We start from the raw sequence: 24605 nt of genomic DNA, 5'->3' as shown, positions 1-24605 counted from the left end.
CATGTTCTGCACCTGCTGAAAATACTGGTTCTTGTCTCCCACTCAACCCTGGGCCTAGAGTGAAAATCTTTGAGGATTGGACCCTGGGATCTGCATCCTTAATCCCCAGGGAAGGGGATTTGTGATGAACATCAATAGTAACAAACAGCTGCCTGAAAGCAGATAACAGCAGTATCTCCTGTTTATTTCTCTAATTCTTTTTCAAGTGTAGCCAGCAGTGTGTATTGACTTCCCTGCATCATCCCGACCCTTGCAATACTTAAGCACCTCCACACACAGGGCAACCTGAGGGAGCTCTGGGAAGTGGGTCCACATTGTGGCACATCTGGATGATAGCCACCATGCAGTCAGGGCCTGTGTGGAAGTGGGACCCATGGCCCTCTGCAGAGGTGGTGGCCTTCACGACCTCCCTGCAGAAATGGGCAGGGTGTGATTCATGAGATGGGATGTCCTTGCTTTCCAGGACCTGAGCTGCTTGCAACCTAGGTTTCACTACAGTCCCTTCTCTAATGTCCCCAGGGCTAGCACCCAAGACCCCAGCCAGGCAGCCCTGCCTCTCGTCCTGCCCCAGCTGGAGGCCCAACACCTGATCTCAGGTGACTTGACCTGAGCTGGCCCCTGGTATCTGTTGTGGCAGCTGCTGAGTTCCTTAAGCCCCTGAATCTTCAAATGGGCTCCTCCCTGAGCCTCTCTGTCCTCCACTCTCTTACCCTCTTGTCCTTGCTCAGTCTGCCTCTCTCTTTTGTCCTTCCTGCCTTAGTGGATTAAAGCCAGTGTTACGTTCCGACCTCTTGTGGTCTATGGAAATGGCTCCTAATGTGGCTGTGGTGATGGAGAGCAGGGAGGGAGAGAGGCTGGGAGGAAGAGGGTGGGCAGGGGAGGGTGGCTGCCTCACAGGTTGGGCTCAGCCCTAGCTGCTGGGCACTGTGGAGGCCCAGCTAGACCTAGGTGGTCCCCGATTCTCCCAGAGAAGTAGACCAGGGCCACTGTGAAGGTGCAGCTACCAGAACTGATGAAGCTCCAGACCTGGGCCTGGGGGCAGCGTAGGGCTCTCAGGTGCTGGAGGCCTGCGTCCTGCCTCCTGCTTGGGACTACCCTTCCAGCTCTTCCTGAATGCCCTTGTTTTGGTATGATGGACACTGGAGCGGGCTTGCTTGATCCCCAGCAGGGTGGTACTCAACCCCTTTCCTTGCCTATGCATCTCCATCTCTGTGTGAGTAGGGCAGCCTTCCTTTGCCACCTGCATTTGGGGTGCCAGGAGTTGGAAGTACCCTCCCCTCCCTAGGTCCAAGAGGGAGTGGCAGGCTGCAGTGTGGGGCCCAGTGAGGAGGAAGGCCAACTTTTTGTTTAGTTCCTGCCCTCAGGTGTGAGAGCCCTTGTATTCCAGAGACCCTACCCAGAGGTGTCTGAGTATCGGGGTAGGTGATGGCAGGCTCTGTCTGTTCCTGCATAAGCAATCAGCTAGCCGTCCAGCTGATTCGTCTTCTCTCGCTTTTAGCCAACAGCCTGGGTCTCGAGCCTCTGGAGGGACATGGCAGGAAGGACACAGCCCCATCCTGTAGCTTGTGATGTCTGTGGAGATGATTCAGGGGATCAGAGAAGTGGCCAGGCACAGGGGGCAGGTGCAGAGTGAGTGCCAGCCCATGGCCTTTCGGGTCCTAAGGGCTCCTGGCACTTGGGGTGCCTGCTGGCTGAGGTTCTGAAATGTGAGAGAGAGAGCTGGGGCAGAGAAGTGGTTCTGGAGAGTTCAGAGCATTGGCCCAAGTCTAGGGGAGAGGGAGCAGGGTGTGTGTGTGCAGGGGATGCTACTGCGCCTGCTCCCAGATGACGTCATATGGGTGGCCTATGGCTTGTGTGTGTGTGTGTGTGTGTGATCAGGGTGTTCCTGTTTTGTGGTTGTCTTCTGGTTTGCTTTTGCCCTTTGGGTTTCTGTTGGAGTGTTTATTTTTAGAGGCCACTTTGGGCCTGAGGGCTTCCTTAGCCTTGGGCATAGTTGGTCATTTGTATTTTTTGGAAATGTTTGTGGCTTTAAATCTAAGTATTTATTTCAGGATCTTCCTGTCTTTTACGAGCTTGTTCTGGTGTGTGTCTGTGTGCGTGGTGTGAGAGAAGACTTACATCATAACAGCTGCATGATCTAGGAAGGAAGTTGGTTCGGAACTCAAATCCTGGCTGCACTGGGCACCATGTGTCTGTAGATCCATGCGCTGGCCTCTCCGGGCCTCAGTTTCCCCAGCTATGTGATGGGACCAGGGTCACACGTCCTATCAGTGGGAAGTGACAGCCACTGACTGTTAGCGTTGGGGGTCCACATGTCTGTGCTACAGCCGGGCTTCCTGTCCACACCCAAGGGAGGGTGTGTGTTGGTGCAGTTTCTGGTGGGCAGTGAGCCTCTTTGTATGTCTGGTTCTGTGTGTGGCTGCTGGGGTCTGGGCTGGAGCTGCCGGGGCCTCAGAGAGAAAGATTTCTTCTTTTGCCAACAGGAGCCCTCGAAAGGGAGTGTGGGGCGGGGAGGAGTGTGTGCGTGTATATGTGCGTGTGTGTGTGTGCCTGGGCCACTGACTGTACAGGGTGTGAAATCACTGCCTTTCTCCAGGCGGGGTGAGTTCTTCATCCCTGAGTCAGTCCTTTTGGCCCTGAGCCACCCAGCACTCATTTTTTCCTCTCAGAGAAAAGAAGTAATAGGGGGGGCCTACATGCCTCAGACGAAGCATCCCCTCCATAATGAGAACCTCTGCTTGCGTGCTTCCCCGCCCCCCAGCCCTGCCGCCACCTCGCTAGTCCCGAGCCCTCCACCTCACCTGTCTGCTCTGGGGACTTCACCTTGCACCTGCCTTGGCTCAACACTTGCTAGGGATCTCCCAGGGGACCTGGATGCTCATCCTTGCAGACCTGATGCTGTCCCTTCACTGTGAGGGCAAGTAGGGGTCCAGAGGAATGGCCAGTGCTAGGGGGAGGAGCTAAGAGAGCCCTTTGGCTATGTGGTGGTGGGTGGGATGAAAGGCATTGTTTGGATGGTTCTAGAAAATTCTTTGTGTTCAACCAAAGACAGAATCAGCTAGAGCCCCAAAAGACAAGTTTGTCTTTAGAGTCCTAGATCTGATTCAAGTCTCTTTACTCCCCCTCTCACCTTGGCCCTTGGGGAATCCCTCCCTGTACCCCTGTGCCCTCCTGTCCTTTTCCCTTGTTTCCCAGTGTAAAGGTTGAGCTCAGTGGGCCATGGGGTATCCACACTGACACTTCCACGTACTTGCAAGGCACGCCCAACTCATGGGCCTTGAACCTGGGTGAGAGGGAGAACAGGGGCTCAGTCATATCACAGACACCGTCCTTTGGGAATGAAAGATACAAAGGTCAGGGTCATGGCTCCTGAGTGTTGACCGTTCACTGAAACACTGGTCACTGAGCACATGACAGTATTTATGAGCTCATTTCAACCTGAGGCATGTGTTCCAGGGATATTGGTGCTTTCCGGTGGCTTGGCCTCATTATATGTTTAGCCCCATTCTATGGAAGAGGAAACTGAGGCTTCCTCTGGCCTGGAAGCTAGCCACATAGCTGGTCTTGGAAGTGGGGCTAGTGTGTCCTTGGAATGTTCTGTCTGCTCTCATGACCCTGAAGCTGGGTGTTGGGCAGGGCTCTGTTCCAGGGCTTGGGGAGGGACCCTTTGGTCATTCTGCTCCATCCCTGCTTAGGGCCCTGGAAAAGGGGTTTTTGGAGGTGAGGAGTAAGAGCTTGTAGCACCTTCCCCTATTCTACACTGACATCTGTCTGTCATGTCCCCTTCACTGTCTCCTTGCAGAGGTGGTGGGACACACGCAGGGGCCGCTGGACGGGAGCCTATACGCCAAGGTCAAGAAGAAGGACTCCCTGCAGGGCAACAGCGGGGCCGCCCACACCACACATCCTGTCCTCTCTGCCACCCCCAACCACGTGGAGCACACACTGTCTGTGAGCAGTGACTCGGGCAACTCCACAGCCTCCACCAAGACCGACAAGACTGATGAGGCTGCTCCCGGGGTCCCTGGCGCCCCTGCGGCCCTGAGTCCTGAAGAGAAGCGAGAACTCGACCGCCTGCTCAGTGGCTTTGGCTTGGAACGCGAGAAGCAAGGTGTCATGTACCACATCCAGCACCTGAGGTCCCGCCCAGCGGGGGGCTCCACTGAGCCCTCCACCTCCTCCTCCAGCCGACACATTGTCCCTGCCCAGGTCCATGTCAATGGTGGGGCCTTGACCTCTGAGAGGGAGACAGATATCCTGGATGATGAACTGCCCAACCAGGATGGGCACAGTGTGGGCAGCATGGGCACACTCTCCTCCTTGGATGGCATTACCAACACCAGTGAAGGGGGCTACCCTGAGGCCCTGACACCCCTGACCAACGGCCTGGACAAGCCTTACCCTGGGGAACCCGTGGTCAATGGCGGGGGCTACCCCTATGAGGCTGCCAGTCGGGCAGCACCTGCCCATGCTGGCCATGCTGTTCCCGTGCGGCCCTCCTACTCCCAGGAGGGGCTTGCTGGCTACCAGCGGGAGGGCCCCCACCCAGCCTGGTCGCAGCCAGTGACCACCTCCCACTATGGCCATGACCCCAGCGGTATATTCCGCTCTCAGTCCTTTCCAGAAACCGAACCCCAACTGCCCCCAGCTCCAGCCCGTGGGGGCAGCAGCCGGGAAGCTGTGCAGCGGGGGCTGAACTCCTGGCAGCAGCAGCAGCAGCCTCGCCCACCAGCTCGCCAGCAGGAGAGCTTGATGGCAGGCAGGCCCAGCCCCCAGCCACCTGCTGACACCCCCAGCCCTGGCCTGCCTGAATTCCCAAGGGCAGCCTCACAACGGGAGATTGAGCAGTCCATAGAGGCACTCAACATGCTAATGCTGGACCTGGAGCCAGCTTCAGCTGCTGCCCCCCTGCACAAGTCACAGAGTGTCCCTGGGGCGTGGCCGGGGGCTTCCCCCCTCTCCCAGCCGCTGTCCGGCTCCTCCCGCCAGTCCCACCCACTCACCCAGTCTAGATCCGGTTACATCCCCAGTGGGCATTCTCTAGGAAGCCCTGAGCTGGTCCCCCAGGCCTCTCTGGAACCCGTGACCCTGTGCAGATCTCACTCGCCTTATGATTACCAGCCATACACTGCTGGACCCAGCCAGGGCTTCCGGCTCAAGAATCCAGCCTCTTCCTCCTCGTCTGCCTTCCTTCCAAATGCCAGTGGCCTTCCGGGGCCTCAGCAGCCCCCAGCCTCTCTTCCTGGCCTCGCAGGTCAGCTTCAGCTCCCACCAAAGGAAGCCCATGCAGATCCCTCTCGAACTCCGGAGGAAGAGCCACTGAACCTGGAAGGGCTGGTGGCCCACCGGGTGGCAGGTAAGAATCTTAGCGACCAGCAGGTACCCCAAGCAGCCTCTCCCAGCCCCTTCCTCTCCTGTCCCCAAGACCTTGCACACAACAGGGACCCCTCAGTAGGCAGTCTTGGCATGGGCAAGGGTCCCTCTGAAAACTGCACCCTGGCCACCTGCTCCTGCCTTCAATGTCTGCCAGACACCAAGCTTCTGGGCACTGAGATCAAAGACCAGCACTTCTCCTTCTCTGCCCTCAGGGAATGTACTGCCTTGTGAGGGGTAAGTCCATAGCTAGCAAGCTATGGCAGGTCCCCAGGACTCAGGGAAAGCGTAGCGTACCACCCAGGGCCACCAGGGTAGGCTTGCTGGAGGTGGTGACTTTTGAGACTGGAGTTGTTTTTCCACGTAGAAGGCACTCTGCAACTGGCTAGTGTGTCGTCTGCCCTTAGACTTGACATCCTTAGGGCAAGCGTAGAGGAGGCTGGAGGGAGGAAGCCTGGGGTATCAGCCAAGCCAGGTGTGCGAAGCTGCATGTTAGAGTCCGTGGTGGAGATGCAGCTGGGACAGGGGCGGGGCACCAGGGACTGTGCAGCCAGCACAGCCTTGTGCCTAGCCCCTTTGCCAAGAGCAGGTGCCTGGGCAGTTGGCTGTGCCCTCCACCCTTTCCCTGGATTTAGGAGAAGCTGAGTCACTGTGCCAGCTGCAGAGAGGCACGGAGGCAAGGAGGCACGAAGTGGGTTTATGGCAGCAGCTTGGGGCTGGCCAGCTGGGCGTGGGTCAGGGATACCCTCCTCCCGGGCCCCAGAGCAGGGCCCTGGGGGCAGTTCCACCACTGATGGCTTGGAAATGGCCCGATTAGGAGTAGTCACACCGTGGAAATTGGCTTCAAGGCCAAGTCACTTCCCTTAGTGTTGGCCATGGATGGGGGTGAAAGCAGCCTGGGGACAGGAGAGCACCAGCAGAGCCTGTTTTCCACTTAGTCTTGTCCATGGGAAGGGGCTAAGGCCTCTCAATCCCCCAGCACCTCATTTTTCTCCAAGTATCTTACTGCATGGAGATAGAGAACCAAAGGTGGTAATGCTATATAGACTGTTGTGAGGTTGGGGGAACAGAAGGGATTTCCTTCTGCCACAGGACCCCTGTTATTTGCTTCCTGGAGCCAGCTTAGGAGGAGGAAGCCATGAGCCCATGGCCCTGGAGGCTGCCTACCTGGTCATGATTGTCCCTCGGCCTTCTCCTGCTGAGGTCTTGGCCATGACCATCCAGATTCTGTCTGCCCGGGAGGAGAGGATGGCACTGGCGGAGTGTTTGTCATTCCCTCTCCCTGTTAGCAGAAGGGGTGAGAGCAGGAGGATTTGGTTGCCACGGCTGTGAGGTGGCCATTGAGGTCTGCACTGCATTGTGAACAGACTCTCCAGTGTTAGTAAATCCTGTCTGTGCAGCAGCCCTCAGGACAGCTGCAGGGCTGGTGTAAACGTGGGCAGGAGCAACAAGCAGACCCCAGCCTGGCAGCTGGGGAGGCAGACTCGCAGCTCCACTTGGAGACGTGCGACTCTGGGGGATCTCTTGATGGAGCGATTGACCTGGTGTCCCCTGTCCTTACTCCCTCAAGCATGCCTTTTCCTCCTTGGCAAGTCTTGGACTCTCAGTGTTCTGTTTCTGGTTCAGGTCTCTTTGTCCCAGCCATCCTTCATGTCTGATTTTGACTTAAATTGCAGAGTAGGTATGGGCAGTTTTCTTAACTCTGTAGGGAAGATACCAGAAGCCTACAGCAGATATAGCACATGCTCTTGTGAAATGTTAGCAGCATTCCAGGCACAGACAGGAACTGAACAAGGGAGTCATATGATATAAGAATAAAAATGAAACTAAGGAAACCATGTCACACGACCTTGTGTTGGTCGTCCTGGCCAATGCCATAAGACAAGAAAAGGAAATGAGAGTCAGAGTTGAGTGAGCTCATGTTTCTGATCCTGTGACTGGGTGCATCTCAGATATCTTTAGAGTGGAGATTTCAGTGCACGGTGGAAATCAGATATGGGTCTTATGCTTAAAGAGTCTAGAATTTAGTAGGAGAAAGGAGCAGGAACTTGACAGTGAAGTCGTTTGTAATCAGAGAGGTGTGGAGGGAGCTGTGTAGGTGAGAAGTGGATTGGTTACCATTGGTTAAGGAGACTGAGGAGGCTGGAGTGTGGTTTTAAGCACTGCCTTGGCTGGTGGGTGGGTGAAGAACAGTGAGTGGATTAGACAGCCTGGGGTCTGTGTCTGCCGGGTATTAAATACCAAAGGAGGGAGCCTACGGCTCGCCTGGCAGCAGTGTGGCTCAGCCTGGAGAATGTGCCCTGCTTAGAGCTGTTATCTAGGAAGGAGAGAGATCAGGTGGGTCTGAGCTGGAAGGTTGCCGAATCGGAGAGACGCTGGACTGGGACATGCTAGCTAGGAGCTTGCTAGGCAGCCTTGCTGATGGAGACCAAATTCAGATGCTGCCTGTGGCAGTGAAAGAGAAGGGAGTGGAACGAGTGTACTGACAAACTGGTGGGCTGTGGTGAATGGGGGAGAGGGAAACCTTGAACTTGCCCTGGAGCTCCCTGGGGAGAAGCAAAGCAGTGGTTCTGGCAGCAAGCCGAGCTCGGAAGGAGGGTCACAGGGGTGGTAGTTGCAGCCCAGGAGCAGATAAGCTGTGTTTGCTGTGACAGTGGAGTTCCAGGTGGAGAGGCATGGAAGGCAGGTGAACACCTGGACCTGGAGCTTGGCAAGAACAGGCCATGCTCTGGGCTTTGGAGTCATTTGTGGCAGAGAAAGACAGATGAAGGTTAGAGCTCTGGGCCTGAATGAGGTCTCTACATCAGATGGCATGGGAAAGATGAGAATGCAGGACAGATTGACCCTGGAGGGAAGTGGAGGCTGTCCAGGGGCCTGAGAGTGAGTGTTGGGGTGGTGACTTACACAGAAGCTGGCATACACAGACCAGGGTCCTGGGAGATGAGCAATGGCCATGTAGTGAGAGCAAGAGGTAGGGACCGAGAGGGTCACTAGGCTGGCCAGCGAGCTGGCCCTGCAATCTTCAAAGGCACTTGTTCAATGCCTTTCATTCTAGTGCTATTGACACAAAGCAGACGGGACCGGGTGGAGGGTGGGTGAGGAGAAGTGAAGAGCAGGCCAGCATTCATGAGTGGTTCTGTGATAAAGAAACTGGGAGCTAAAGGGGGCCAGAGGAGGTTCGCAACTTTTCTTATATTTTCAGAGTTGGGAAAATGACTAGGTGCCAGGGGAGAGGGAGTGGTCCTATGTGGGACGAGGAAGGGAAAATAGAAAAAAAATCGATTGGAGGAGGTCTCTAGCGAGGTTGGAGAACACAGGCAGATAATTCCTGTTTGTTCAGGAGGTGAGCCTGGATACCAGTGTCAAGCTTTTGGGAGCTTGAATCGAAGGTCTGCTTTTATGTTCCATTATAGAAACAGGGGAAGAGTTCAAGGCCAAGTCGATCGATCATTCAGCATGCACTTCAATCCATGCTACTTGCTAGTGTGCGCTCTGGAAAAATGGTGGTAAACAAAACAGGTGAAAACCCTGATTTTATGGCAGAGACAGACATGAACAGGCAAGCATGTGTGTATGGGTGATGAGAGCTATGGAGAAAAACATGAAGCGCCAGGGGATTGGAGAGGAAGGGGATTCTGCTGTAGATGGGATGATCGGGGAAGGCATCACTGAGTGGTGGGGATTTGCATCCTGAGGAGCAGTCAGAGCCAAAGCCCCGGGGCAGAAGTGTGTGTGCCATGGCCAGACCAGAGTGATGAAGTAGAGGGCAGTGGGACATGGAGTCTCCGAAGTAGCAGAGATGGGAGTTGGCTTGCAGTGGGCCTAAGAACATTGGCGTTGGTTTGTATGGTGTGAGCAGCCTTCAGAAAGATTTAGGCTGCAGAATGACATCATCTGACTTGTTCTGGAAGGATCAGAGTGGCAAGAATGGAACGAGACCAGGGAGTTAGGAGGCTATTCCTGGTGGCCAGGGCAGTAGCCCTGGAGATGGGAGGAGTGCTGAGAGTGAGGATATAATTTGGAGGTGGGGCCAACCAGATTGACAGGTGGGACATGGAAAGGGAGAGGAGAGAAGATGACTGGCAGGATTTAGGATTAAACCATTCCACGATGGCATCACTCTTTTTGAGATGAAGAGGAGGCTTTGAGGGGACACCAGACTGATTTTGGACATGCGAAGTTTGGTCTGGCTACTAAGCATCTGAAATATCTGGATATGTGCCAGGGGTGAGGAGGTGGGTAAGGAGAAGGGAGAGGCTGGAGGTCCAAGGTGTTGGAGTTTGTCAGCCTGTGGAAACCACATAGAGCATGGCGCTGGGTGACATCAGCCAGAGGGTACACGTAGAGAGGGCATCTAGTAACTAAGTCCTGGGACTTTCCAGTGAATCTAATCTGGAGTATGAATGAAGAGCCGGGATGGAGCCAGTGTTGGCCATGGTCACGTGTGTGGGCCCCGGGGTGTGAAGGTGGGGAGAATATCAGTGAGGGCATAGCATGTCCTTCATGTGCATCCAAACAGCTTTGGAAGACTTTGTTGGAGGTGCCTAGCAGCCACAGGAGCTGCCCTGGCAAAACAGACTTGAGGGGCTCTGACCAAAGAGCCAATGCCTTAGAGCTGTGGGTTAGGGGATGGGACTCTCAGGCTCAGCCTGGTGGAATCTGCCCATTGCCAAGGCCCAGGGCAAAGAGGATCAATGCCTCTCCTGTTGGTGATTAGAAGGAGGGTATGTGGACCCCCTGCCTGCCAGCAAGGGGTTCCCTGCCATTTGGGAAGTGAGACCCTTGAACCACCCTCTCTTCTATTTGGAGACCCTCCCCGTCTTCTCTCTCCTGTGTGTGGCCAGATCCCAGATTCAGAACACCAACTAATGGTGATTTTTTTTCTTTATCTGTGTTTTGTTTCGTCCTGTTGAATGCCTCGTTCCGTGCATCCCCCATGTGCTCTGTGTCTACCCGTCCCCTGTGCCATTGGTGGGGTGCCTTCCTTGTCTGGTGCCGCCCCCTCTGCCTGCCTTCCCTCCCCTGCTGGCTCCCCTGGGGTGGGCGGGCAGCATACAATGCCAGGCTGCAGGGCATGGGGCAGAGCTCCTGGTCCCCTCCTCTCCACCGGCTCCGATCTGCCTCCATTTCTGGTTGGTTCTTTCCTCCCGTGTCTCCCTCTGTACTTCCTTGGGTCTTTTTTGCTCCCAGTTTCTCTCTTTGTCTCACCTGCATGTGCTGTTCCTCCCATCCCATTGCTTTCCTTCTTCACCCTTTCCTCCTCTCCCCTCTTCTCCCTCTCCTGAGGTTCTTTCTATATCCTTCCTATTCTTCCCTTCCCTTCTCTCACTGCCCTCTTCTTTCTCGCTCTCACCTGCAGCCTCCCTCCCAGCCCTCATCCTCTCCTTTCTGCATGAACCAGTATCCCCCTCTGCATGGGTTTGGGCCTGATGCTTTTAGCCTTGGCCTTGCCTGCTAGGAATAGGGTCTAGTACAACTAGACAGACTTTTAGGGTCTCCCATGGAGAGGCAGGCCTTTGCCGTGAGGGTCTCTGGCCTTTGGGCCACCTGCAGAGCCAGGTCTCAGGACAAGCAGTGGTGCCCATGCACCTGCTACTGCATCTATTCCTGAGCATACTATTCCTGGTACATCCTAGGAACAGAGTACCACCTCTACTCCTACCCTGTTCTCATCCAAGGACCCATGACCAAGAGTTGGAAGCTCTGGTTTTGGTTCTGGCATTGCCTGTGACCTTAACTGCTCGGAGCCCGATTTCCCAATTTGGGAAGCAACAGGATCCAGGCCTGCCTGGTATATTTCTCAGTGGTTTGACCTTCCCCAGACTTTCAGGTCCCTGCAACTAGAGTCATGTACTTTAGCCAAGGATGGTGCTGTCCACTGCCATCTACCTCTAGCTGCTTGGACATGCGAGCCCATGAACTTGTAGCCCCGGTGAGGAAATCATCTTATCCTTTCCCCACAGCTTTTCTGAGCTTGGAGACTAGGGTCAGGGTGAAGATGCCCCAGGTGTGCTGTGAGCAGCCTGGGAAAAGGCTCATGGGTGGCATAAACTCTGACTCCTGTGCAGCCATAGTCCCCTGGGACCGTCTTCTCCTGGTCCATGGGTGATGGAGAGATGGCTCTAGCAGGCTGTCCCTTTCTTCTCCTCTCTTCTCCATGCCCTTTTTCTCGGCCCAGTGGTGGGGAGTGCAGTGTCCAGCAAGCCCTGGGGCGGTGGGGGGGAGAGGGTTTGGGCAGGTTCTGGGGTAGTGGGCCTGCCCTGAGGGAGCTGGCATGGCTTGCCCTAGGGCTGCTAGTGTGGTTGCCGCCTTGTGGCTTTCTGGTGCCCTGGCCCAGCAGGTGGCCTTCCACCCGGATGCCCTCGTTGCCGGAGCCCCAGGCGTGCAGTTGGACACCCAGCCCTGCCACCTGGAGCTGAGGAAGCCAGTCTTCTGGAAATCGGAAGACTGGAAAGAAGAGCTGGGTCTGTGGGGGGTGAAGGTGGCGAGCCTGGGGGTGTCGGGGGGTGTTGGGGCCTGTGACCCCAGGCCCTTCGTCTTTGTGACCTGGGGGTGGGGGTGGCAGTATTCTGCCAAAGTGTGTGTGTTTCTGCCTTAGGGCGACAAGTTATCAGAATTGCAGGTGTGCGGGTGTGCATGGTACATGTGTGTGCACTAAAAGTCCTCTTTCTTGCTGTGACAATCTGCTCCTGGGTCTCCTCACTCTGCCTGACTGGGAGAGCAGCTCAGAGCCCCCCTTGCCCACTTCCTGTGTCTATTTGCTTCCTCTGGTCACATGGTGTCTTGCTGGGGAAGGGAGGGGTTCACTGTCCATGTTCTTAGAACAAGCCAATAGTCCTACTAAATACCCCATTATCTATCCCAAGATCCTGCTGCAATTGCTGTGGTATCCAGGGTGTGCACCTGTGTGTGTGTGTGTGTACCTGTCTGCCTGTGTAGGAGACACTGCCTGTGTAGGAGAGCAGGCGAAGTCTTTGGGTGGGGGTGGGGAGGGCAGGCCTGCTTCTATCGTGGCTGGCATCTGGGACTGAAGAGAGGCTGCTCTCTGTCTGGCACTGGCTGGCCGCTTGTATCCAGACGGCCCCACTTGGCTGGGGAACAATGGGGGTTCTCTTCTATGCCCTCCACTCTGCCCAGTCTTCCTGCCTGTGAAAAGAGAGAGCGGGAACATGGTTGTCCAGGCACTTGGGGGCCGCTGGGCCTGCCAAGGGCGACAACACTGGGACACTTGTGTTAGAAGAATGTGAGTGGCCCTGCCTGGCCGTTGGTGCCATGCGGCACTCCTAGGAGAGTGGCTGTGGGAGTAGAATGTGGGGTCTTCCTCTTGGGCAGAGGCAGGCTATGCCCTGCAGCTCCTGTCAGCTCTGTGTAGGTGACGGACCAATTCCCTGCCTTTGGTCAGCCCACCACAGGGCACCTGTATGCCAAGGAGGAGGAGTTGAGAAGGTGTGGGCCACTGCCAAGCAGGTGATTGCTGGGGGCCTGGCCTTGGACAAGCCTTGCCTGTGGGTAGCCCTGATTTCTTTGGTGCCCTGGACATGAAGGCTGGACATGTCATGGGATGTGTCCTGTTCCTCCCGGAAGAGACCCATAACTCCAGTGGACGCAAACGCAAGCTTCTAGAGCTGACAGCAGAGTCTCAGAAGGCAAGGGTGCCATCCCTTGAAAAGGCAGCAGGAGCTGCCAGCAAGGAGCTGCTGGGGCTGGGTGGGCCTGGAATGAGACGTGCTCTCCTGCATTTCTTTTAACCTTGGGCTTGGACTCGCTTCCAGACCTCAACAACCTCCTTGGGCACAACATTCTTGGAAAATCAATGGCTCAGTCCATTTCTCTGTAGAGTTTTTGCAAGGACTGAAACCACAGCAGCTCTAGTCCAAGCTGCCCTGGAGGCCCAGAAATGGGGTGGAATGGGGGTGGGGGGAAGTGGGAAGGCTTCTCTGAGGCCTGGTAGCCAGGAGCAGCTGTGGGGTTCCAGGGAATCGCTCTGCTTTTTTAAAGCTACGTCCTCCCTCCCTCTGAGGGAGACTGGTATAACCCCTATGGTGGCAAGCAGGGTTCTAAGAGGTTAGGAACTGGAAGCAAAACAGTCTATGAGCAGCAGAATAAGGTCTGGGCCCAGCCCCAGGGCTCTTTTGGCTGTGCAGTTCTGTGTCCTGCTTGGTGCCCTCCCTGTGTGTCAGATGGATTGCATGTGTGTACACCCCTAGACTGGGTTACCAGCAGCCCTGCTGTATGTGACAAGCACAGAGCTTTTTGTGATAGGCACTGTTAGCAGCAGCCTCATGTGCCATGCTGGGAGTGCGGGTGCTGCCTGCAGGCCCACAGAGCCCACTGTGAATGGTAGAGAATGAGTAGCTGTGGGTAAATTGGCTGTTGGCAAGTGGCTGGGAGTTGAGTGAGTGAGTGTGTGTGTGTGTGCGTGTGTGTGTGTATGCGTGTCTGCGCAGGTATAGGTTGCCGCATGGGCCATGGGGCTATGTCTTGGGATACATATTCAGGGGCATCGCCCCTTGTGGCCTGAGACCCTTGAAAAGTCCTTAATGGCAGCAAAGGCAAGAGAGTTGAAAATCTTCTGCTCCCTGTCGAAAGATTGCCAGGACTGGGAGCCCAGCCTTTTGGCTGGGTCTTGACTCCAGGGACCCAGGAAATGCTGTCTCTGGGATCCTGAAAGGCAGCTCAATGAGGCAATGGATTCTGGGCCTTAGCCCAGCTGTGGGGCGAGGGAGTGGGCAGGAAGCTGGGTGAGTGTCGCACCCCAGGCCTGTGGGTGGGAGGGCAAGTGCAGAAAAGCAGAAGGATCCCTGGACCATAGGGGCAGGACAGGATCCTGGGCTGTCTTTGGGGTCTTTGCCCCAGGTCAGGCAGGCTGGTAAGGGGGCTCAGAGGTGTGCCCTGGGGAAAGGAAGGCTAGGGAAGCCCAGAGAATCCAGCAGCACCCCAAGGGCCCCACAACCAGCCCAGCCCAGCCCAGCCCAAGGCTTTTCTTTGTTTTCCCTTGGATGCACCATTTGTGAGATGATGCAACTCAGCTCTTTCCAAAAGTTCTTCCCCGGGGCTTGGTGTTGCTGTTGGTTGATGCAGTTGCCTTGGAGAAGCTGCTGACTTCCCTCCACCTTCCCTCCCTTGTCTGGAAGCCTCAGCCTTCTGCCTCCCAGCGTTGGAAGGAGTTGACATCTGTTTCTTGTATCAGGCCTTTGTGCTCTGAGTCCCAGCCCTGTGTGCAGTAGAGATTCTTGCCCAGTCTGAGCACATCTCCCACCCCCACCCCCGAAGAGAAATAGAGAGAGAGAGAGAGAGAGAGAGAGAGAAAGCCTGGAGCCTGGAGAGGAGTTGGACCCAGACCCGGGGGGGGGGGGGGAGGTGCTGAAGGGACACAGCCTCACACCCAAGAGAGCTGCTGCTCTCTCTTGGGGTGGGGGTGGGGGTGGGGGAGCAAGCTGCTGGTCCCCTGCACGACCTGCTCATGGCCCCCTGTGTCCTGCCATTCCCCCTAGGGGTGCAGGCTCGGGAGAAGCAGCCTACTGAGCCTGCTGCTCCACTCCGGAGGCGGGCAGCCAGCGATGGACAATACGAGAACCAGTCTCCGGAAGCCACGTCACCCCGGAGCCCTGGGGTTCGCTCCCCCGTCCAGTGTGTCTCCCCTGAGCTGGCTCTTACTATCGCCCTTAATCCTGGAGGGAGGCCCAAGGAGGTGAGTCCCAGAGATGTTACCTGGAGCCCTGGGGTTCTAGGTTGGAGTGGTGAAGTCTACCTTTTCTTCCTGGGCGCTTGACATTCACCTTGGCACTGTTAGTGCAGTTTTTCCTCCAGCCTCACCCAGTGTGGAATCTGGACCTCTTCTCTTCCTTAAATAGCTTTTGTGCCCTGTTTTGTACGTTAATATTGAGATTGAATTTCCCTTCTTGATTCCTAAGGATAGTCCTTTAGTAGGGTGTTAACCATCTTGGGAATGACCTACCTGGGCACCATGTCTGAACCCCAAACTGGATCTTACAGACTGATGGTTTTGAGCCCTTTCCAGACAAAAGGGTTTTCTTGGGAGTTTGACTTTTCCTGCCAGAGCATTGGCCTGTCTTGGACATTTCAGTAGTTGCAGGCAGAGGATCCCAACCTTTGGGTTGCATGATGGGCATCAGGAAGTTGGTTGAAGCTGTAGGTTCCCACATCTACCTTCAGTGTTGGAGATTTAGGAGGTATCCAAGAATCTTCCCTCTTTGGATGCACGTAGCCCAGGGACTACGTGGAAGGAGATACTGTACTATCTATAAACCCCAGGCTCAAGGGTAGTTTAGATGTTCATAGTCCTGGCCAGCTTTTCTTCTGTGTTCTGGCAGGACCTAAGTCCGCACACCCGCCCCACCCTGGCCTTTTCTGTTTGGCTCCCTTCTGAAATATTTCCAAGGCAGGTGCTCTTGAGTTCTGCCTGGACTTGACCATGGTCTTGTTAGTAGCCACTCCTTATTCTCTCAGCTACTAAGAGTTGTTCCTATGCTATGTGCACTGTGTGAGCAGCACTGGGTGGTTGGGCTGGGGATGTTGACACAATCTCCAGGCCCTGGGCATGGGAAGCGCAAACCCCTCCTCCTCAGGCTTTCCCCTACTCCCCCTGTTTTCCTGCAGCCCCACCTGCACAGCTACAAAGAGGCCTTCGAGGAGCTAGAGGGATCCTCCCCAACCAGCACACCACCCAGTGGGGGTAAGAGCACCTACTCAGCTTGGCATCTCCCACCCTCTCCCACCTCTCACCCTTTCCCACCCCTCGTCTCTATCCTGACCTGTGTGAGTGCCCCAGATTTGGGGATGGGTTGGGAAGCATGTGTTGGTGAAGGTGGGAGGCTTCTCCCCTCCATGAGTCAATTAATGCCCTCCTCCTCCCAACTTCTACCACGGTGCTCATTGTCTGCCCCTGGACCAGGCTCACACCACTGTGGGTGGCAGCCCTGGCCTTAGGATGCAGGCCTGCTGATGAGGGACTCACGGAGTTTTCCCACTTGTTCTGACTTAAGGTGCCCATGACTCAAAAGTGATTCTTCATGGCTCAACCTTGACTTTGATCTGCACCCCTTTTCTGTCTGTGTTCTAGTGAGTTTCCACCAAGAAAAGAAAGGTTCAGGACCCTCAGGCTGGCAGAACACGCTTCTCATCCATTACGGACCTCCCAGGCGGGTCATTGAATCTGCAGCACCCCTACATACTTACCTGAGAGACTAATCCCCACAGGGTAAATGCAGGTCTAACTCAACAAGAAGCCCCAGGTGTGCCCAGAGCAGAAGCAGGAAAGCCAGGAGGGAGATGGTGGAGGAGGTAGTTATGTGGGATGCAGTGATGGAGCTTGACCAGCTGGGAGGCACACAGGGGCCCCAGGAGAGGCCTGTGGTAACAGAGGAAGCAGGGACACAGGACATGGTGTGTGATGAGGTTGGTTGGGCCGGGCATGAATTGTCCATCTGGCCCAGTGAGAGAGGAGGTGAGCAAGGACAAAGCAGGCTGTGCACAGGGGAGAAAATGCAGTAATAACTCCTGGGCCTTTTGCCAGCAGGGCTTGTGTTGGCAGCCATGTTGGGCATATGGGAGGCTGTAGTTGTGATTAATGAAGGACCCTGGAAACCATGGCTTGCCCTAGGGCAGCACTGCCCAGGGGAAAAGCGACAGGGACAAGTTTGTCATTTAAATGTCTCTAGTAGCTGTGTGAGAAAGCCCAACAGGAAACGAGTGGCCTTCATTTCAGTAATATTTTTTAGATGGGAAGCATTCCCATTTGATTAGGTAAATCAATATAAAGATCTTGTACAACCTTTTTTTTTTTAATCTGAGAAGGGACTGATAGCAATTTCTTTTAGTAATATATTTGACTTATGTAAAAAATTCTCTCCACATATAATTACTATGACGATGATGTATTCTGTGTCCCTTTTCCCCCCTGCATGGCATCTGGTATGTATTTTGGGCACATCAGTTCAGGCTGCCACACTGCAGACACTCAGTGCCCATGGGTGGCTCACAGCTGCTCTATTGGGTGGTACAAGGAATCCACTTGATAGCCAGTCTGTGGCCTTTGATGGCTCAGCAGACTCTCAGCCTTGACCTTCACACCTGCTCCCGTTCACCGTTGGGTCCTGGTGGCCAAGGGTTGGACAGCGTCCTCTCTGGGATGGAAGATATCCAATCCGTGCTGGAGCTGAGTTCTGCTGCCTTCTCTCCCCACCCCCACCTCTAGCCTTGGAGAGAAGGAGAAGTTGAGATTTCATCAGTACACAAGGCGGGGGGTCAAGGATAGAAGGTGGGGAAAATGCAAGGAATCCCCGAGCAAGCAGCAGGCTGCCCAACCTTAGTGCCACCCCCTCATCTGTCTAGCAGAAGGGCCACATTGCCTGGAACTGGACAGGGGAAACTGAAAGAAGCTTCCACGACCACTCATCCTGGCTGCTTCTTTGTCTTCCCGCCTGTCCCTCTGCTGTACCTGTCAGTCATGTACATGCAGACTCAGGGGCTGGAGCTGTGTAGTGGTCATGCTATGGGTAGCAGTCTCTAGGCTGGGCTCATTCCCTCCTAATTAGCAATGTCCAACTGTCCAGCCATTTGACAAATACTGTGAGCAAGATATTATGATAGGAAGTAGGCAGTGTGGTGGTGGTAGAAATGGAAGCTTCTCTGTGTGTAGAGGGTAAAATTGGTAGGAACAAGAGTTTAGCTTCATTCTTCTGCACATGGATATCACTTTTTTAAAAGAATTTTTTACTTGAAAGGTAGAGAGAAAGCTCTTTCATCCACTGATTCACTCCCCAGATGGTCACAACAGCTGGGCTGGACCATGCTGAACCTAGGGGCCTGTAACTTCATCTGTGTCTCTCACATGTGTGGAAGGGACTTCAGCACTTGGGTAATCTTCTGTTGCCTCCCCAAGCACATTAGCAAGGAACTGCATCAGAAGCAGAGCAACTAGGAGGAAATGGTGCCTGTGTGGGATATCTTTGTTACAGGTAGCAGCTTAACCTGATACGCCATAATGCAAGCCTATTTCCCAGCACCATTAATTGTGTGGGCCTGGCATGTATGCCAGAAATCAGTTGGCTGCAAATGTGTGGTTCATTTCTGGGTTCTCAGTTTTTTTTCCCACTAACCCATGTGTCTGCGTTCATGCTGGCACCACACTGTTTTGGTTATGATAGCGTGAAGTCAGACACTGTGATGCCTCCAGTTCTGTTTCTTTGGTTGGGAATTGCTTTGTGGCCTTTTATGGTTCCAGGTGAAGCTCAACGTTGTTCCTTCTGTGAAGAGTGTCCACGGTATTCTAAATGCCTTGAGTCTGAGAGAGCCATGCTGCTGCTGCATGGCTCACAGGGGGCTAAGAGCCAGTGCCGGGCAGTTGAGGTTGCTGTGCAAGCAGCAGGTGGCCTGATAGGAGGCACAGGGCTTGTGTCTGCATTCCTCCACCGAGGTGTGTTAGGAGGCATGGCAGCTGCCACCAGAGCAGCTCGTGACTGGGCATTGAACCATGTCCTTGGCAGCCAAAGCTGACCGGCAGCCCTCTCTGACCTTGTGTGTTATGTGACCCTGGTAACCCAGATGGGCAGCCTGGGAGGGGCCCCGGGCCTGCAAATGGAGTGGATGACCTTGGTAGGCGATGGCAGCTTCCTGTCAACCGTTGCAACATGCACGAAACAGAGGCACTTTGGGGCTCATCCCTCCTGGCATTGTGTGTGGTCCCCTACAGCCAACTGGCATCTCACGCCGGCATCTTCCCTCTTCTTCTTGGGGCAGTACGCTCCCCTCCAGGTCTGGCGAAGACCCCATTGTCGGCTCTGGGCCTGAAGCCTCACAACCCTGCGGACATCTTGCTGCACCCCACAGGTGGTGAGTGACTCGGGGGGCTCCAGGAGGCAGGGAGGAATGAGGCTGCAGGCAGGGGTGGGATCTTAGGGTCTCGCAGGAAAGCACCCAGCATGTGAGGGTCCCCAGTGTCTTCCTGGAGAAGGGGTGACTGTGGACTCAGTGCCTGCCTGAGCTCAGGTCTGCATGGGGCTCTGTGCATAGGACTTAGGGTGACCGCTCCCTCTGCTGATGTCCTGCCTGTCGACTTGTGGAGTTGGTGCCCCTCCTGGGCTCCTATGACTCAGAGATTGGGCCTGCACTCGGTATCCTTAGAGAGAACACTGACTGTCCTGCTCATTGTGTGCTAGTGCCTGGCTCCCCTGTCCCCCAGTATTCAGAGACTTGTATGTGCACACACACACAGTCACATACCTATTCACACATGCACAGACACACATGTATCACACATACACATGTGTACACACATACATGTACACCTATATACTCAGGTGCACAAGCCACATACACATATGCATACACAAATATGCACATTGCCACACACACACACAAACACACACAGGCACACAGGCACACTGCCAGGGAAGCATGTCCTGTGCCAGGGTTCCATTTGCAGTCCACCTGTTTCTGCTCTGAGCATTCCTGGGAGTCTAGGCCTAGCCATGCTCATTCCAAGGACTTCCTAGGGCCTGCCACCTCTCTGACCCTCTGATGCTCAGCCCTGGGCCTTCCTGCCTGTGGAAGGTCCCAGAGGCCCCAGATCCTACTTGTCCCCTCTTGCTGATACTGGCAGCATTGGACTCTGTCTGGATGTGGGGCCTGAGGTTGGGCGCCCTGCTTCCCAGAGTGACTCAGCCCATCCTGGCCACAGCCTTGGGCCTTTTGGGACAGGATCATCCTCCACATGGACAGCTGCCCACAGTCACACCTCTCAGCCTCCCCTCTCCAGCTCCCAGCTTCCTCTATGCCTGTGTAGCAAGGGAGAGAGGAAGTCCTGAGCCCCAAGAGGCAATCTGGAGCCCATTGAGCCCAGCATACTGCTCCCTGGACTCTGGGTTGGGGGCTGGGCTGCAACTCTGGGGGTCACCTCTACCTTTTCCCCTTAGTCTCCAGGAGGCTGCTGAGACCAGGTAGGCGGGCACTGCATGCGCACGTGACCATGCAGGTGTATGCTGGGCACAGCCTCTTGCTCAGGAGAGGTTGGCATGGCTGGGGACACTGAGTCACCAGCGAGTGGTCGGGAAAGGGCTGGGGGCTGCCTCCCACCAGCCAGCACACTCCTGCTTGAGGCTGGGCTCACAAGCATCAGTCCGCCTGCACCTGCAGCCCTGGAATCTCATCTGGGGATGTCAGCCCTCCCCTTAGCTCTTCCCAAGCCTTGGCCCAGCTTCCCACTCAGCCCTTTCTCAGCTAATTCTCTTTCCTGTGATGCAATCCCTGTTAATCTCTCTCTCTCTCTTTCTCCTTTGGCCCTCGCCTCCCATCTCCATCATCTGCCCCTCTGTCCTGCCTCTTCTTCCTCCCACTTCCCTTTTCATCTTCCCTCAGAGGAAGATGAGGGAAAAGTGGTGGCCAAGCTTCCAGAAGGTAAGTGCAGGCTGGCGGCGGCCGCTCCGCCCCCTGGGTCTAGCGATGGCTTTGTCCCTACATCCCAGGCAAGGCTGGCTCGGGGCAAGCTCTCCTTTCAGACCAGGTCTCAAGTGACCAGGCACAGAGCCTTCCTGTCCCCATGCCCTGGCCATGAGATATCGTCGTGGGCACCACCTGAGTCCTGCTTGGGGAGCTTGCAGATGCTGGTGCCAGTTTGTTGATAAAAGGGATGCTTCATGTCCCAGTGAAGCCTGCACCAGCCCTGCTGGGTGTGTGACCATCCACAGAGCGACGGGGGTTGGGGGCTTGTGCTCATGTCCGTCATGCATCTCTGTGAAGGGGTCTCAACCACTGCATGTGGGGGACAGTGTGGACCAGACACTTTGTTGTGGGTGTGTGTTGGGGGTTGGCGGAACTGCCCTGTACACTGTAGGGTGTCACACAGCAGTGTGGCTGACATTCCCTGAGGGAACATTGTCCCTGTGCCCCACTTCTGGGCTGTTGGTGCTGAGCACTGGCATCCCCTTTCCCACTAGGAGGGGTTGGACCAGGTGGGTGTGAGGCCCCTCTAGCTCTCATGGGCTAGGTGCCCTGACTTCCCACTTGGGCCCTGACTTAGGTAGTCCCTTCCCCATTGGCTGTGTATTTACTACCTTGATTTCTGCCCCCCCCTCCACCTCATGTGGGCATGGCTTGTGTCAACATCTGCTATCATCACCCAGGCGAAATGGTTGGAGCATCCTGGAGGTTTTGTCCATCTTTGATTTACCCAGGCCTGGGTGCCATCAGGCTGCTTGGGTGGCTGAACAGGCTCACCGTTGTTGGGCTATAGCACACTTGTATCTGCTGACCACAGCTCTCCTCAGGCAGGAGGCCGACCTCTGGCTCCCATGCAAAGAAGCTGGGAGGGGTGAGTCGAGGAAACTGAGCCATTGATCCTGGGTGTCAGGTGCAAACCAACCATGTAACCGGCAGTCAGCTCTCCACTCCAGAATGGTGCTGTGTAGGGCAAGGGGCAGAGCAGTCCACAGGCTGATGTGCCCAGTCCTACAGATGACTCTGGGCCTCCACGTGCTCCAGAGCCACAGGGTCTCGAGGGAGAAAGTTCTTAGGCACAGACCCAGCAGTACCCGTCCTTGCAACAATGTGGAGCCCAGGTTCCTGTGTGATTAGGGCAAGTGATGCACCCACAGGCACAGTAAAGAGGCAATAGAACGAGGCATGAGGCCCCACCCCTACACCCCTTTGTCTCCCAGGCCAGTTGCCTCAGCTCTCTTTGTCCTCCAGGCACCATGCAGCTCTGGGATTCCAGTGTGGGTGTTGGAATTGCTGGCTGGGGAGCGAGGCTGGAGTGGGGCAGGGAGCACGGTCGTGGGCAGCCAGTCCCAGATTTCCTGAGTCATGCACCGCCTTCCGGGTCATACAAGAGCACATTTTTTTGCTGACCTTCAGGGGCTGTTGCTTGATTTTCTTGCTGATATTTTGATGGGAAATTTGGGAAAATATTCATTCCTTTTTCCTCTGAGGGAAAATGACCAGGGACAGGATTGTTAAGTTGGAGGAGTTGTGCTCACTACTTTGCATGCTTTTGTTCTTTCACTCATGGATACGTGTACTCCTTAAATGTTCTGTGCACCTGCTGTGTGCCAGACAGTGTGTGCCAGGCACTGTGGCAGGCTCCTGGATTTAGCGAGATGTCTTATGGATTGTATATATGGGCAGGGGCTTTAAATGGCCACTCAGAACTATTGACTGAGATAGGTACTTTGGAAGGAAGTCCTGCAGTTTACACCATGGTACAGCAAAGAAGGTGACTTAGGTTAAAGAAGAGGTAAGTGGGATCGACACTCACTTGGTGAAACTTAGATGGAAGAGCATTGCACATGAATGGACTAACATAGGTAAAGGCCCTGGAGTGTAAAAACATCATGCCTTATCCAGGAATTGCAAACCCAGTGAGGCTAGAGTATGGAATATGAGGGTGTATGGTTTGTAGTGAGGGACCAGACTACATGGGGTCACTGTCTTGATTTATTTAGTAATTATAGGTATGGCAAAAGGAAGGTGATAGTAACCTGTTTTTATTTATTCATGTTTTTAAAGATTTCTTTCTTTATTTAAAAGGGTTACAGAGAGAAAGGGAGAGACACAGAGAGGGAACTTTTATCAGCTGGTTCATTCCCCAGATGCCCATAAGGAGGCCAGGAATCTGAAATTCCATCTGGGACTCCCATATGGGTGGCAGGAGCCTAAGCAATTGGACCATCTTCTGCTGTTTTCTCTGGTGCATCAGCAGGGAGCTGGACTGAAAGCGGAGTGGCCAGGATTCAACTGGTACTTTTTTGGGACTCTGCCAGTGCAGGCTGTGGCTTAACCCACTTGCCACAACACTGGTACTAAAGACCCATTTTTGCTACCCAGGAGATGATGGCTAGGGAGATTTGGTGAATTGTACAGAGCCACAGTCAGGTGGGAATACAACCGAGCACATGTGTAGAATGGGCACATGCAGGCTGCCCCTTCCCATGTGACTGCACTGGGCACAGGGGCATTCCACATTGGCTTGATTGGGTATGATGGAACAGGGTCCTTCCCCATGAAGGTGAAGTAGAAACCTGTGATGGTGAGGGTGTTAGCCCATGTTAGGCTTATCTCTCCACAGCACGGAGTATTCAGCGTGGGTTCTGTATGCTCAGGTAGGCAAGAGTGGGCAGAATTGGCATAAAGGAAGACACTGGGGTAAGAGCAGTTCCCTTGGCAGTCCTCCTGTTCCTCCGGTAAGGAGTATCTGAGGCTTTTGGGCTTTCATGCACTGTAGCAGATGCAATGCATTTGTTAGGTGCCATAGCGCTGAAGGTAGAGAGACAAATAGGGCAGCCTGGCCACAGGGTGCAAGAGCTGAGCCAGAGCAGGAGCAGGGTACATGGAGGTTTGGAGGAGCAGTGCCAGCCCCATCTGGATGGTTTGCAATGATAACTTTTGCCCTCCAGCGTCTGGGCCTTTCTTCCTTTCTCTTCTTCCTTTCTCTTCTTCCCACATGCCTCCCTCTTCCTTAGGATGGGCTGCTTTCTCTCAGGGGCAAGAGCCTTTTCTAGGAGGCTGAGAACATGGTCAGGGAGTGTGGATGGAGAGTATTGCTGTCCTGGGCTGGAGGAGAATACAGAACCGAGTCATTCCTGGGTCCTTGGGACATTGCACCTGAAGCACCCTGCCTGACCCCACCTCTGACTTTCCTAGCACCTCTTGCTCATGGGTGCGGCTGCTCCAGGACTGGAGGAGACAAGGGGAAACAATAGCAGGGAGGGTGCAAGAAGAGAGGTGGAGGCAAGAGCAGCCACAGCTCGGGACATGGGCTGCCCACTGCACCCTGGGACCACACCTGGCAGGGAGGGGCCAGAGACCACTATGGTCTCTCATCTGCATCCTAGCCAGGCACCTGAGGATGCTTGTTCCAGTTTCATGGTTAAGCACACCAAGTCCCGGAAAGGTTCTGGTCAAGGAAAGAATGGCAAGCCTGTGGGTGTGAACGTGCCCAGGGTGGCAAAACGCCCAGGACAGACGGACAAAGCAAAAGCAACTCACGTGGAGATCTGCATCTGACAAGTTGGGAGAACTGGCATGAACCCCACGGCTTGGTTTTCAAACAACCAAAGGTCACTGCTGCTCAGACTCCTGAGAATGGAGATGGCCCGGAAGGGCTGTACTTGATTCTACCTGATGACTTGGGACTGGAGGAGCAGGGAGGGGGTACCTGCTCCCTGCAGGAGGGCATGGACTGGGAAGAGAAAAGGGAGGTGAGTGATGAGGTGTAG

General features: G+C 54.9%; 1 protein-coding gene across 13 annotated transcripts in view; it reads left to right on the top strand.

The window, feature by feature from the left end:
- TNS1 (tensin 1) overlaps positions 1 to 24605 on the top strand; it is a 203458-nt gene that overhangs the window by 159916 nt on the left and 18937 nt on the right. For 11 of the 13 annotated variants that reach the window (XM_058664996.1, XM_058664987.1, XM_058664993.1 and 8 more), the window contains 5 exons: positions 3803 to 5356; positions 14868 to 15064; positions 15994 to 16069; positions 19135 to 19227; positions 20752 to 20790. In XM_058664996.1, the coding sequence (XP_058520979.1) occupies positions 3803 to 5356; positions 14868 to 15064; positions 15994 to 16069; positions 19135 to 19227; positions 20752 to 20790 (1959 nt within the window). Of the gene's footprint in view, positions 1 to 3802; positions 5357 to 10424; positions 10506 to 14867; positions 15065 to 15993; positions 16070 to 19134; positions 19228 to 20751; positions 20791 to 24605 lie in introns of all 13 variants that reach the window. The other 2 variants (XM_058664999.1, XM_058664988.1) reach the window with 2 other exon arrangements.

The sequence above is a fragment of the Ochotona princeps genome, chromosome 5 (genome assembly GCF_030435755.1).
Source record: "Ochotona princeps isolate mOchPri1 chromosome 5, mOchPri1.hap1, whole genome shotgun sequence".
NCBI lineage: Eukaryota > Metazoa > Chordata > Mammalia > Lagomorpha > Ochotonidae > Ochotona > Ochotona princeps.
This window is presented reverse-complemented; position numbering and strand designations above follow the sequence as displayed.